Source organism: Salmo salar, chromosome 22, assembly GCF_965601325.2.
Source record: "Salmo salar chromosome 22, fSalSal1, whole genome shotgun sequence".
Lineage (NCBI taxonomy): Eukaryota > Metazoa > Chordata > Actinopteri > Salmoniformes > Salmonidae > Salmo > Salmo salar.
In genome coordinates, this window is record NC_138312.1 from 29332986 (window position 1) to 29348538 (window position 15553).

At 43.9% G+C, this 15553-nt stretch overlaps 1 protein-coding gene across 1 annotated transcript; it reads right to left on the bottom strand.

Moving 5' to 3' along the window:
• Positions 1 to 4942: 4942 nt before the first annotated feature.
• Positions 4943 to 15265, bottom strand: LOC106583105 (prolyl 3-hydroxylase 1). Its single transcript, XM_014166928.3, has 15 exons — positions 14716 to 15265; positions 13379 to 13531; positions 9542 to 9731; positions 9316 to 9447; positions 9026 to 9165; positions 8738 to 8827; positions 8588 to 8640; positions 8200 to 8321; positions 7973 to 8100; positions 7708 to 7803; positions 7295 to 7445; positions 6948 to 7065; positions 6643 to 6718; positions 6375 to 6515; positions 4943 to 6175 (listed from the first exon to the last, which is right to left on the bottom strand). The coding sequence occupies exons 1-15, from the start codon at positions 15178 to 15180 to the stop codon at positions 5555 to 5557; spliced, it is 2676 nt and encodes an 891-aa protein (XP_014022403.3). The 5' UTR covers positions 15181 to 15265; the 3' UTR covers positions 4943 to 5554.
• Positions 15266 to 15553: the final 288 nt, after the last annotated feature.

Consider the following 15553-nt stretch of genomic DNA (forward strand, 5'->3'; position numbering starts at 1 on the left):
TTCAACCTTTTTGGCTTTCATCTGTGGTCTTGTCCTGGAGCAAGAGGAATGCACTTCACAACACACACACACACACACGCACACACACGCACACACACGCACACACAAACGCATATATAAAGTCACTGTACGCACAACAACACACAGGTTGACAGCCACAGAAGTGGATCCAGTCACACACAGACACACACACACATACATATAGAGATACTTCAGAAAGCTGACTCCAACATAGGCATGCACTGTGTGAGACTTCTGTACCAATCTCTGATTTGCCTTCTATGTCTACTGTACTCTTGTCTCTCTCTCTCTCTTTCCAGGTCTTTGGAACAATGGTCAAACCACAAACACACAGAGAGACAAAGTAGCCTGTGTCTCTCTCTGGCTCAGAATGCACAACCCAGAACACAGAGAAACAAAAAGAAAGCACAGAGAGAGTTACAGAGACAAAGACCAAGACACACACAGTCAATCTCTCTCTCACACACACACACACGCACACACACACATGCACACACACACACACACTGGAGGCCTGTTCATGCCACCACCACCCAGGCAGTAGGGGAAGAAGGGCAGTTCATACCCAGCACAGCTGCTTGACGACCCCTATCCAAGCCACCCAAATCAAAAATATTTCTACCAGCATGTCACGTGCAACCAGAGGAAAAAAAACTCTTGACCACCTTTACTCCACACAAAGCTCTCCCTCGCCCTCCATTTGGCAAATCTGACCTAAACTCTATCCTCCTGATTCCTGCTTACAAGCAAAAATGAAAAAAGGAAGTACCAGTGACTCGCTCAATAAGGAAGTGGTCAGAGGATGCAGATGCTAAGCTACAAGACTGTTTTGCTAGCACAGACTGGAATATGTTCCGGGATTCTTCTGATGGCTTTGAGGAGTACACCACATCAGTCAGAGCCATAAAACAGGCAAAGTGTCAATACAGGACTAAGATTGAATTATACTATACCGGCTCCGACGCTCGTCGGCTGTGGCAGATCTTGCAGCCGCGAGCTGCCCAGTGACACTAGCCTACCAGACGAGCTAAATTACTTCTATGCTCGCTTCGAGGTAAGCAACACTGAAGTATGCATGAGAGCATCAGCATTTCCGGATGACTGTGTGATCACGCTCTCTGTAGCCAATGTGAGTAAGACCTTTAAACAGGTCAACATTCACAAGGCCGCAGGGCCAGACGGTTTACATGGACGTGTACTCCGAGAACAGAATGCTATTCATTGACTGCAGCTCAGCGTTCAACACCATAGTGCCCTCAAAGCTCAGGTGGTAAGGCTAACACATCTGCCATGCTGATCCCCAACACAGGGGCCCCTCAAGGGTGTGGGCTCAGTCCCCTCCTGTACTCCCTGTTCACCAATGACTGCATGGCCAAGCACAACTCCAACACCATCATTAAGTTTGCTGACGACACAACAGTGGTAGGCCTGATCACTGACAACGATGAGACAGCCTTTCGGGAGGTCAAAGACCTGGCAGTATGGTGCCAGGATAACAACCTCTCCCTCAACGTGATCAAGACAAATAAGATGATTGTGAACTACAAAAAAAAGAGAACTGAGCATGCCCCCATTCTCATCGACAGGGCGGTAGTGGAGCAGGTTGAAAGTTTCAAGTTCCTTGATGTCCACATCACCAACAAACTAACATGATCCAAACACACCAAGACAGTTGTGAAGAGAGCACGACAATGACTATTCCCCCTCAGGAGACTGAAAAGATTTGGCAGGGGTCCTCAGACCCTCAAAAACTTCTACAGCTGCACCATCGAGAGCATCCTGACTGATTGCATCACCGCCCGTTATGGCAACTGCTCAACCTCCGACCACAAGGCACTACAGAGGGTAGTGCGTACGGCCCAATACATCACTGGGGCCAAGCTTCCTGCCATCCAGGACCTCTATGCCAGGCGGTGTCAGAGGAAGGCCCAACTCAATATTAGGAAGGTGTTCTTAATGTTTTGTACACCTAGTGTATATGCTGGTGGTTCCCTAAAACTTTTGGACTGTGCAGGACTCTGCATACAACCCTCTGAGTGTGCGTATTACTTACGTCAAACGTTTTGTGAAAAAATCCTTCAACTCTGTGTGCAAACACTACAAACGGAGCTCTTGTCTCTGAGCCTTGTCTCTGAGCCTTGTCTCTGAGTCTTGTGTGTGTTTAATGCAAATCTACAACCATACACACACACTAATCTCCACATGGGCTTGTTATGCAGGGCAGCAATTGGACTGACAAACACCTCCTCTTCTGTGACGCTGAATAACTGGGATGTTTGGCCTGTTACAGTGCCTTCAGAAAGTATTCACACCCCTTCCATTGTTCCACATTTTGTTGTGTTACAGCCTGAATTTTAAATGGATTAAACAGATATTTTTTGGCAAAGTAATTAACTTTATTTCCTGAATACAAAGCGTTATGTTTGGGCAAATCCAATATAACACATTACTGAGTACCACTCTCCATATTTTAAAGCATAGTGGTGGATGTATCATGTTATGGGTATGCTAGTAATCATTAAGGATTGGGGAGCTTTTCAGGAAAAAAAAGAACTGCACAGGCAAAATCCTAGAGGAAAACCTGGTTCAGTCTGCTTTCCACCAGACACTGGTAGATAAATTCACCTTAAATAACCTTAAACACAAGGCCAAATCTACACTGGAGTTGCTTACCAAGAAGACAGTGAATGTTCCTGAGTGGCCGAGTTGAAGTTTTGACTTAAATCTAATTGAAAATCTATGGCAATACTTGACAATGCCTGTCTAGCAATGATCAGCAACCAATTTGACAGAACTCCCCTGCCTCCGCCGGTTCGTCAGGCTCTCATGCCTCAGCTGGATCGCCAGGCTCCCCTCCCTCAGCCGGTTCGTCAGGCTCTCATGCCTCAGCTGGATCGCCAGGCTCCCCTCCCTCAGCCGGTTCGTCAGGCTCTCATGCCTCAGCTGGATCGCCAGGCTCCCCTCCCTCAGCCGGTTCGTCAGGCTCTCATGCCTTCGCCGGATCGCCAGTCTCCCCTGCTTCCACCTCTTCGTCAGGCCCTCATGCCTCATCCGGATAGCCAGGCCCCCCTGCCCCAGCCGGCGACAGGTTCGCGCGCATCACCAGCATCCGCTCCTGATCCCCGGGATTGTCCCTTTGGTTGGCATCCTACGGCTGGAGCTGAACGCGCCGGGGAGGGGGTACCGTCACGTATGCTCTCTCTCCGGCGCTCTAGGTCGCCATGCTCCCTCGTCTCAGCCGGACTGACAGGTTTCCCGCACCTCAGCAGAGGTGACCGGTCCACTCCTGATCCCCGGGATCATCATTTTGGTCGGCGTCCTGCGGCTGGAGCCGTGCGTCGGGGAGGGGGTACTGTCACGTGTGCTCCCTCTCCGGCCTCTAGGTTACCAGCCTGCTCGTTATGGCGTACACCTGTCACCATCGTTACGTGCATCTGTGCATTATGACATTCACCTGGACTCCATCACTTCCCTGATTACCTTCCTTATATATATGTCACTCCCTTTGGTTCCTTCCCCAGGCGTTATTGTTTCTGTTCCTATGTTATTGTTCATGTTTCTTATTTTGTATTATGTTGTGTTTATTTATTAAAACACTCACTTCCTGAACTTGCTTCCAGACTCTCAGCGCACATCGTTACATAATCACTGCCAAAGGTTCTTCTACAAAGTAGTGACTCAGGTGTGTGAACACTTATGTAAATTAGATATTTTTGTATTTCATTTTCAATAAATTTGCAAACCTTTCTAAAAACATGTTTTAACTTTGTCATCATGAGGTATTGTGTGTAGATGGGTGAAGAGAAAATAAATATTCAATCCATTTTGAATTCGGGCTGTAACACACAATTTTTTTTAAATATGAATACTTTCTGAAGGCACTATACATGCATAGCCCCTGTGGAAAGGCGACGTGTGTGTTTGTCCGTGCATGCTCTGCTCTATGTAGGCATGACTTCATCCACATGCTAAACCCACACAGGCGCTGTGGCACAGGACCCAGCATTATTACTGTTCCACCCACAGGCTCAGGGCTGGCCGGGGAAACATAGAAACACATTGGCCAGAATGGACTAACTCAAATCTATATGATTTGTCAAGAAACACACAATATGGCCAACACACAAGTATGTCAATATTACTTGCTGATTATCTTGACATTGAAACTTGGACCAACAGGGTTGTTCTGCTGTTATGTCCACAAAACAGAAATGACTGTTTGGGGATCTCCATTAATTTCTATGAAGATGGCACATTGCTTTGAATTGGAATATCAATTCTACTCATTCTAATTCTGTAGGGAAACTCAGCAACTCATCTCACATCCCCAAAGACCTGATACAATTCAACTATTTAAAACTAAGAAAGTGGCTGTAGGGTGGAGCAGCATTTTGATATAAACATGATCCTAATAGAATAGTCTACTGAGGAGATAGCTGAATAACCAGGGATCAACAACAGACATGTTGACCACACACAGGCTCCCGAGTGGCACAGCGGTCTAAGGCACAGCATCTCAGTGCTAGAGGCGTCACTACAGACCCTGGTTCGATCTGTATCAATTGGGTCAGCGTCATCCTGGTTAGGGGAGGGTTTGGCCGGGGCAGGCCGTCAATATAAATAAGAATTTGTTCTTAACTGAATTGCCTAGTTAAATAAAAATAAATACATATGAAAAGTCAGAACAGGCTTTCATACAACTTGGTCTCCTGGGAATTCGATGACCTCCACAAAACTGTAACTGTGATTTAAGGCTCTCCAGTAGTAACCGGACAGTTAAAGCCTGAGGGTCCATACTTACAACATATTCAGAAGGAAAATGGGTACATATTCCATGTGTGATGTACATGAGATGCCAGTCTAGTTCCTCTCTGCCACCTAGTGTTCTCTAGAGGTATTACATGAAAGAGCAACACCAATGTAAAAACTGTACTTTTATTTAGTGTATCCACATGAATCCAGGTACCAGTCTCTATTCAGACACATTTGTTAATTGTTGTTCTTTCCTGCTTTTTTGTTGTTGTTGAGGACATTACATCTTCCAATTCCTGAGGCAAAGAACAGTACATTTTAAAACAGTACAAAATAGCACATTGAGAATCCCAAATTATAATTGGGATTCTCAATGTGCTATTTTGTACTGTATATATATATATATATATATATATATCTGTTCACATGAGTCTGGGATAGGTATTCAAAGGTGGTTACAATTTAGCACTTTGTGACAAATGTATTTGTGAAAAAGCACTATAGAAATCTAATTTGATTGATTGATTTGATTGATTGATTGGTTGGTTGAGATCAGCCATCAGAGTGAGTGCAGTTCCTTGGTATTACGGTATGGCTTACATTACAACACCTTATCCTTGTTCCTTACCACCATTAATGGTCAGACAAACAACATCCAAAACAATACAGCAAACAACCTCAAATCTGTATCCAACACACCCACAGAGAAAACCTTGACAAATATATTGAAACAGTAGAAAAAAAAGACACCACAGAATAAAAGTCACAGGTGCTGTTGGTCTCACAGCTCGTCCTTGTCTGTCTGTGAGTCCGAGGATGATTTGAGGTCAGTTTTGAGGTCAGTTTTGGAGTCCTTGGAAACCTTTTTGACAGGGATTTTCTCTGTCTTTTTTGTCGCTGGCTTCTGCTCTTTTTTGTATGTTTTGTCTGCTGCCTGTTTGACGTTTGTTTTTGCTGAAGGTTTTGCTTTAGCCTTGTCTGCTGTCTTAGCGTTGACTTTGTCCCCTGCTTTAGCCCCTGCTTTAGTCGTCTCTTTTTTGTTCTTTGATGCATCCGCTGCTTTGGCTTTAGTTTTGACCAGCTCTTTCACCTTAGCTTTGTTACCCTTTTTTGCAATTAGTTTTTCTGCGTGCTTCTCTATCGGATTCTCATTCTTTTTATCCTCTGGTTTATCAGATGGGTTTTCACGAACTGTTTCTGCTGGTTCTTTAGGCTTCTTCTCTGCTGGTTTGTCATCTGGTTGGTATGCCTGCTCCTGTACTAGGGTTTCAGCTTGACCAAGAAGCGCAGACTGGTCAAGAGGTGTAAGCTGTGGTTGTGAGCTCTCTGTCTTTGTCTCTGTGAACTCTGTGTCCATAGGAGAGGAGAACATCTTCAGCATCTCTTGAGCTTGGATCCGGTCCTGGAGACAGACACACACACACACACACACAAATTAGGTAAGTCTGAAGCAAGGGAAACTGATGAAATGTAGATTAATCAATAAATGGAAAGCTTTCCTTTCTTCCTCAGATTACAAAATAGCCCATCACAACATAGAATGATAGAAAGAAAGACATGATATACACGATTCCAGATGAATTAACTGATAGATATGTTACCTTCTCCTCATGTTTGGGGTCAAGGGTGAACCACAGGGCCACAGCACACCTCTGGCCCTTAGTGACCGCTCTTACCCCGTGAGGATTCTCATTCCCAGCACCGAACCCAACCACACGACCACACTGAGGACGCACCTCTGCCTGGACAACACAGGCCAGAGATATCAGTCATCATATGCTCAATTAACTTATACCTTAAAATAAATCAAGGCGAAACAACTGTTTATACTCTGCACCACTCAAATCCACATCATTGATTGACACTTACTGTGACCGTTTTGGCATCCAGTTCAGTGAAAATGAAATCTCCTCCTTCAAAGTCATCATTCAGATAGAGGATAGCGCTAAAACACAACAGGAACAAGATAAGTGTTTTAAAGACAGTGGTGCATGATGATACCTGCAGGTGCAGTAGATGTTGCCGATACCTACGTTATAAGCATATGCATGTGTGTGTGTGTGTGTGTGTGTGTGTGTGTGTGTGTGTGTGTGTGTGTGTGTGTGTGTGTGTGTGTGTGTGTGTGTGTGTGTGTGTGTGTGTGCGTGCGTGCGTGCGTGCGTGCGTGTGTATACCTATAGTCCCTGTTTGTGTATGCAGGTGGTTCTTTAATGCACTCGTTGAGCTCAGAGACCAGCAGGCAGTTGTCTGCATGAACCAGGTGACTCAGGTCGTCACGGTCATCCTGCTTCTCTGTACAGACAGAAGATGGAAAAATAACTTACTGTATGTCTATACACTCAGACAGGCAGGTGAATAATGTGGGTTAAATGACAACCTGGATTTGATATAGACAACTTGAAGAAAATAGAACATGTTGTTTTCCCATAGTGGTGAATTCCAAAAATGACCTAAACTCATTCTCTCTGGCAGTCAGCCACAATACTGTCCCCTGAAGGCCCACCATAGTTGACTTTCTTACCGTCGATGGCGGAGCGGCACACCAGGTGGGAGTAGGAGAAGTAGAGAGGAGAGTCCAGACGGAAGTACGACTCCAGGACCCCACGCACCTTCTCACTCATGTCAAAAAACAGACGGGCACTCTTCAGGGGCACAGTTCCCTCCTGTCCCAACTATAGAACAGTACAAGATCATCAGAAATAGGTGCTTTCTTATCCCTAACTCGCTGGTAACTGTATATGGATGCCATTGGGCTGGGGTTCAGCTTTAGATAGGTTGGAGATAAAGCTGAGGCTAGGGAATGAAGCTAGCTGGGGTTGGGGTTGGGGGAAGTTGAACATACTGGGTTAGGGTCAGAGTTGGCAGTGCTGGGTTAGTGGTGTTTGGGTTATGGTTTGGTAAGCAGGGCTGTAGTGTGTAGGGTCAGTAATGTACCTTAATAGCCTTGAGGACAGTGACTCCTTGGAAGCTCTCGTTGGGGGAGTGGGGGGAGGGGCGGCCTTGATACCCATCACCTTTCAGCGCAGCCGCCTGACAAACACACAGCGTCAACACACACAATAACAGAATCATGCATTCAGTTTTAACACACAGACCATCAGAAACACACCCTCCATTAACACACAATCAACATAAACACTGTCAAACACACACAAACACTGTCAATCACACAGACTAACTAGCCCTGACTCCCACTCACATTGGAGAGGCGGGTGAGCTCTCTGCACTCGCCCTCCGAGATGAATCCATCCAGTAGAACCCTCTGAGAGCCATTCAGCTGCTTTGACGTCATAGTAATCTTGATGTCATCAAACAACAAAGGACCACCTGGTAGGGACAGAGGGAATGAATATAGAGAGAGGTGCACGTCAGAGTATTCGACACAGTCCACTGACATTCCCAAATGTCATGCTCTAAAAACCCTACCTTCTCGTACGATCTTGGCAATGTCAGTCGACTCCTTGTTCTTCTCCTCCACCAGAGTTTCAATCTCCTTCATCAGATTCCCAATCTCCTCAGTGATCCTTGCCGCAGTCTCCCTTTCTGTCCTGCAGGGGGCACCAATGAACAGGTTAAAAGGTTCAAACATACTGGAGAGCAGATCCTATTCTGAAATTGAGAGCATACATGTATGTACTATGTACCAGTGGATGCTGGTGTCACTTTAAATTAGAGGACGGATAATTGTAATGGCTTGAATTGAATGAATGGAGCAGTATGTTTGATCATTTTCCATTCGAGCCATTACAATGAGAGAGTCCTCCAATTTCTCCCTCCACCAGCCTCTACTGGTCTGTACGTGTATTTCTCATACTTCTGCTTCTCTCTCAGTTTGAGGGGCATGATGTCTGCAGGGGTCCAGGAATCCTGCAAAGGGAAGGAAAGGATGTAAGATCACATGCTAAAACCACTTGATAGTAGAAACAGTGAGACACAAGCGAAGATAAGAGACATGTTAACTTACTGGATCAACAAAAGTGATTCCAAACACTTCATAAGCAAAGTAGAGTAGCTCCTTTTCCAACAGGGACTGCTGAATATGCTGTTTCACCACCTGAGAGAAGACATGGAGGAAAGTGGGTTGGAGGCATGGGGCACAGGTGTGTGTGTGTGTGTGTGTGTGTGTGTGTGTGTGTGTGTGTGTGTGTGTGTGTGTGTGTGTGTGTGTGTGTGTGTGTGTGTGTGTGTGTGTGTGTGTGTGTGTGTGTGTGTGTGTGTGTGTGTGTGTGTGTGTGTGTGTGTGCGCACACACCAGTCTAGCGGATATGGCTGCAGCCTTGTCCTCCCCCAGCACAGCGGAGTAGTAAGCCAGGTTCTGATTCATCACCTCCTCCTCTGGGTGGAACAGCAAGTAGGTTTTAGCCCACTCTATGGCCTGCTCATACTTCTCACCTGAGAGAGGGGGGAAGGAAGGGGGTAAGGAAGAGAAGGAAAAAGAGAGGGATAAGAAGAGACTGGTATGAGAGGAGAGGCAGGCACAATCAGATACAGACAGACAGCAAATCCTCCTGATTCTTTCAGTGAATAGGGACTTAGACTCACTGCTGTAGTAGGAGAACTGTAGGTAGTTGAAGTGGGAAGGGAGGAAATCCTCAAATGGCTTGTCCTTTCCCGCGGTGGAGGCTAGCTCCACAGAACATCTCTGCTTACAGTTCAGAATCTGCATGTAGTGGTCTGACAAAGAAAGGGGTACAGGATTTACGCTTTTATCCAAAACATTAGTTTGGGGTTGTTTGGGGATTTAGTCTGTCTTAACACTCTATCTCACCTGTCATGGACTGGAACAAGTCGGCACTGTACTCCATGTAGTTGTACCCGTCGTAGACGTAAGCTCCTTCACAGAGCGCCCGGCACTCCTGGTCCGCGCTGAAGTACTCCTCCACTGCCGCCTCAAAGTGGTCGATGGCCAGACCGAACGAATCGGAGCTGTAATACCGCTTCCCTGCAAGGAACTCTGCCTGGGAGACAGATTAGAGAGCAGAGCAGGGAGTCAGCAGATCCTAGACCCTACCCCAACCTTGTACCAATTAGGTCCCTTGTTACTTCTCCGGTGCCCTATGCCTGCCCTTTCCAAGTAGGCAAATGGGTAAATGGTTTCAGTCTGACTATGTGTGATTCTAACTGTTCTAAATGGTATATAACTGGTCCTTTGTTCCTGGGATAACTGATACATTGTCAGTAGGATAACAGGTGTATTGTTACTGTTATAACGGGTGCATTGTTACTGTTATAACGGGTGTATTGTTACTGTTATAACGGGTGCATTGTTACTGGGAAAACTGATACATTGTCACTAGGATAACTGGTACCTAGTTACTGTCATAACGGGTGTATTGTTACTGTTATAACGGGTGCATTGTTACTGTTATAACGGGTGCATTGTTACTGTCATAACGGGTGCATAATTACTGTTATAACGGGTGCATTGTTACTGTTATAACGGGTGCATTGTTACTGACTGTTATAACGGGTATATTGTTACTGTTATAACGGGTGCATTGTTACTGTTATAACGGGTGCATTGTTACTGTTATAACGGGTGCATAATTACTGTTATAACGGGTGCATTGTTACTGACTGTTATAACGGGTGCATTGTTACTGTTATAACGGGTGCATTGTTACTGTCATAACGGGTGCATTGTTACTGTTATAACGGGTGCATAATTACTTTTATAACGGGTGCATTGTTACTGTTATAACGGGTGTATTGTTACTGTTATAACAGGTGTATTGTTACTGTTATAACGGGTGCATTGTTACTGACTGTTATAACGGGTGCATTGTTACTGTTATAACGGGTGCATTGTTACTGTTATAACGGGTGCATTGTTACTGTTATAACGGGTGCATTGTTACTGTTATAACGGGTGCATTGTTACTGTTATAACGGGTGCATTGTTACTGTTATAACAGGTGTATTTTTACTGTTATAACGGGTGTATTGTTACTGTTATAACAGGTGTATTGTTACTGTTATAACGGGTGTATTGTTACTGTTATAACGGGTGCATTGTTACTGTCATAACGGGTGCATAGTTACTGTCATAACGGGTGCATAATTACTGTTATAACGGGTGCATTGTTACTGTTATAACGGGTGCATTGTTACTGACTGTTATAACGGGTGCATTGTTACTGTTATAACGGGTGCATTGTTACTGTCATAACGGGTGCATTGTTACTGTTATAACGGGTGCATAATTACTGTTATAACGGGTGCATTGTTACTGTTATAACGGGTGTATTGTTACTGTTATAACAGGTGAATTGTTACTGTTATAACGGGTGCATTGTTACTGTTATAACGGGTGCATTGTTACTGACTGTTATAACCGGGTGCATTGTTACTGTTATAACGGGTGCATTGTTACTGTCATAACGGGTGCATAATTACTGTTATAACGGGTGCATTGTTACTGTTATAACGGGTGCATTGTTACTGTTATAACGGGTGCATTGTTACTGTTATAACGGGTGCATTGTTACTGGGAAAACTGATACATTGTCACTAGGATAACTGGTACCTAGTTACTGTCATAACGGGTTCATTGTTACTGTTATAACGGGTGCATTGTTACTGTTATAACGGGTGCATTGTTACTGTTATAACGGGTGTATTGTTACTGTTATAACGGGTGCATTGTTACTGTTATAACGGGTGCATTGTTACTGTTATAACGGGTATATTGTTACTGTTATAACGGATGCATTGTTACTGTTATAACAGGTGTATTGTTACTGTTATAACGGGTACATAATTACTGTTATAACGGGTGCATTGTTACTGTTATAACGGGTATATTGTTACTGTTATAACGGATGCATTGTTACTGTTATAACAGGTGTATTGTTACTGTTATAACGGGTTCATTGTTACTGTTATAACGGGTGCATAATTACTGTTATAACGGGTGCATTGTTACTGTTATAACGGGTGTATTGTTACTGTTATAACAGGTGCATTGTTACTGTTATAACGGGTGTATTGTTACTGTTATAACGCGTGCATTGTTACTGTTATAACGGGTGCATTGTTACTGTTATAACGGGTGCATTGTTACTGTTATAACGGGTGCATTGTTACTGTTATAACAGGTGCATTGTTACTGTTATAACGGATGCATTGTTACTGTTATAACGGGTGCATTGTTACTGTTATAACAGGTGCATTGTTACTGTCATAACGGGTGTATTGTTACTGTTATAACGGCTGCATAATTACTGTTATAAAGTGCATTGTTACTGTTATAACGGGTGCATTGTTACTGACTGTTATAACGGGTGCATTGTTACTGTTATAACGGGTGCATTGTTACTGTTATAACGGGAGCATTGTTACTGTTATAACGGGTGCATTGTTACTGTCATAACGGGTGCATTGTTACTGTCATAACGGGTATATTGTTACTGTTATAACGGATGCATTGTTACTGTTATAACAGGTGTATTGTTACTGTTATAACGGGTGTATTGTTACTGTTATAACGGGTGCATTGTTACTGTTATAACGGGTGCATTGTTACTGTTATAACGGGTGCATTGTTACTGTTATAACGGGTGCATTGTTACTGTTATAACGGGTGTATTGTTACTGTTATAACGGGTATATTGTTACTGTTATAACGGATGCATTGTTACTGTTATAACGGGTGCATTGTTACTGTTATAACGGGTGCATTGTTACTGTTATAACGGGTGTATTGTTACTGTTATAACGGGTGCATTGTTACTGTTATAACGGGTGCATTGTTACTGTTATAACGGGTGCATTGTTACTGTTATAACGGGTGTATTGTTACTGTTATAACGGGTGCATTGTTACTGTTATAACGGGTGCATTGTTACTGTCATAACGGGTGCATTGTTACTGTCATAACGGGTATATTGTTACTGTTATAACGGGTGCATTGTTACTGTTATAACAGGTGTATTGTTACTGTTATAACGGGTGCATTGTTACTGTTATAACGGGTGCATTGTTACTGTTATAACGGGTGTATTGTTACTGTTATAACGGGTGCATTGTTACTGTTATAACGGGTGTATTGTTACTGTTATAACGGGTGCATTGTTACTGTTATAACGGGTGCATTGTTACTGTTATAACGGGTGCATTGTTACTGTCATAACGGGTGCATTGTTACTGTCATAACGGGTAAATTGTTACTGCTATAACGGGTGCATTGTTACTGTTATAACGGGTGCATTGTTACTGTTATAACGGGTGCATTGTTACTGTTATAACAGGTGTATTGTTACTGTTATAACGGGTGCATTGTTACGGTTATAACAGGTGTATTGTTACTGTTATAACGGGTGTATTGTTACTGTTATAACGGGTGCATTGTTACTGTTATAACGGGTGCATTGTTACTGTCATAACGGGTATATTGTTACTGTTATAACGGGTGCATTGTTACTGTTATAACGGGTGCATTGTTAATGTTATAACGGGTGCATTGTTACTGTTATAACGGGTGCATTGTTACTGTTATAACGGGTGCATTGTTACTGTTATAACGGGTGCATTGTTACTGTTATAACGGGTGTATTGTTACTGTTATAACGGGTGCATTACTAGGGACGAGTGGTGTCAGTCTCACCATGTGCGGCCGAGCCTCCAGGTCTTTGAAGTCCTCCTGCTGTACTCCGGCCATCATCCTGTAATAGTCCAGGTTCTGCTTCATCTCCATGTGGTCTGGGTTGGCCAGGAAAAACGTGTTTGCCGCTGCCACAGCCTTATCCAGCTTGTTGATCTACACAGGTAAGAGAGATAGTACAACAAAACAATGACACAATATCATATGAATAACTCTCACACAACAAGCAAACAAAGAGAAGTAGCACATTGTGACTCCAAAGGCTTCCCTAAATGCTCCACGTCTCAGAAGTGTTTTGTCATCTGGCTAGGAGCCAGGACCTCCTGGAATGATGTAACAAATGTGTGAGCTGCAATCACCAGCATGCTGTTTCAGGCAACTAGTCATTATCCTATAGGCTTACTATAGTATACACGAATCTCAGTGGAGGCTGCTGAGAGGAGGATGGCATATAATAATGGTTGGAACAGAGCGAATGGAATGTCATCAAACTTTGAAAACATGTGTTTGATGTACTTGATACCATTCCACTGATTCCGCTCCAGTCATTACCACGAGCCCATCCTCCCCAATTAAGGTGCCACCAACCTCCTGTGATTAATGTGGCCTACCACCAGGGACTGTGTGTCTCTTCTACAGATTTTTGTGTTTCTGTTTGTAAATCAGTACATATTTTGCTCATATCTATTGGCATTAGTAAATAGGCAACATGGATAAACAATTTATGACCTGCAACTCTCAGGAACTGCAGGCCTTATAGGTTGCATGTATTTACTTTATTTAACTAGCTACTCTTACTACAATGTAGTAACCTGTTTATAAACAGACTTTTAAACTAAGTTTGGTTTAGGCCTATTCTAACAATAGCTAAGGAAACTCTTGGATGGAACGTATATAGCATGCAGAAGCTGCTGAGTAGCTTCGCTTTTTGATGACAAGCCCCAAAAATCGAGAAGAATCCAGCGCCAGAACGTAAGCGGTCTGTCTACATAGCTAGACTATACCTAGAGACGTGGCACGGCCGGCTGGGGAGTTGGGGAAAGCTGAGCAGAGCACGTAGCCTACAGTTAACGAATTGCTTGAGGGAAGTTTGAATGAAATTGGACAAAATAAAGTGACATTACCCTTATTTTGTCATGGAAGTGTGATAAATGTGCACCTGGTCGACAGAGATTCAAACAACATGAACATGTTGTGGAATAAGATATGATGCAGGCGCATCTTACTCCACAACATGGGATACTGTCTGTGTGGAAGATACATTGTTGCAAGCCTATGCAAGATATAAAAATGTATAATGCATAACTTTATAGGGCCTATATGGTCAACTCTTTTTATACCTTGAAGTATGCGACTTGCAGATAATTGTAGGGGGTTCTTTTCTTAAACTCAAGGTCCACATCTTCAGTGACTTTATGGATAGTTGGTGGTCCAATTTTCTCACTTTCGCAGGTATTTACACAATCAGCCCTTTTCATAATTGTCTGGAAAAAGCCAAGATCTTCCACGGAGCCAGCGCCTGGTACTGGCACAACCATGCTGGATAAAGGCTCCCCGAAAGCGCTCTGGTTGGCACAAGTTATCCGGCAGTGCGCCTTCACCCTGCGGATCGCAGCCTTGTTCCGAAGCGCTCTCTCCATGTTCAGAATGACCGTCATCCAGTCCCCCTTGTAGTAGGCTTCCACCGCCGTGTCGAACAGCAGATCATAAGGTTCCAGAATAACATTACTACTGAGCTGCACGTCCGAAAGGCAATATGGGATGAGGCAAACGCCTAAAATCGCTACTACTAAACGCCACAGCATTCTGGAAAATGGGACCTCTACGTAGAAATGAGCAGTCGTCGGCAGAGAAGTGAGCTGGAAGTTTATTCGGGGCCTGCTAACTTCTGTCGGGGGGTGGGGTTAACTGGGAGACGCTGAGACGAACAGCCCCTGTGAGGTGCGCCACCGTCTCAGGACGCACAGTGCCGCTGTGGCCCAGTTCACTCTCTCCTCACAGGCGGACAGACAACATCAAGGTCCAATATATAAATTAGCAATAAGTATATAGGTCATATTCAGTTGTTAAATTTTCTATTGAGTATGATAACATCCCCCCAAAAATGTGTCTCATAAATATTTTTTCTAAGATGTTATCACACTCTAAATAGCCTAGTCCATTTAACAATAGACCAAC

Excerpts from the sequence above, each read along its gene's own strand:
- LOC106583105 (XM_014166928.3), bottom strand. The coding sequence starts at position 15,180 with ATGCTGTGGCGTTTAGTAGTAGCGATTTTAGGCGTTTGCCTCATCCCA. Across the intron at positions 7,804-7,972 it reads AGCTCACCCGCCTCTCCAAT|GCGGCTGCGCTGAAAGGTGA; the intron begins GTGAGTGGGAGT and ends TGTGTTTGTCAG. Across the intron at positions 7,066-7,294 it reads GTGCCGCTCCGCCATCGACG|AGAAGCAGGATGACCGTGAC; the intron begins GTAAGAAAGTCA and ends CTGTCTGTACAG.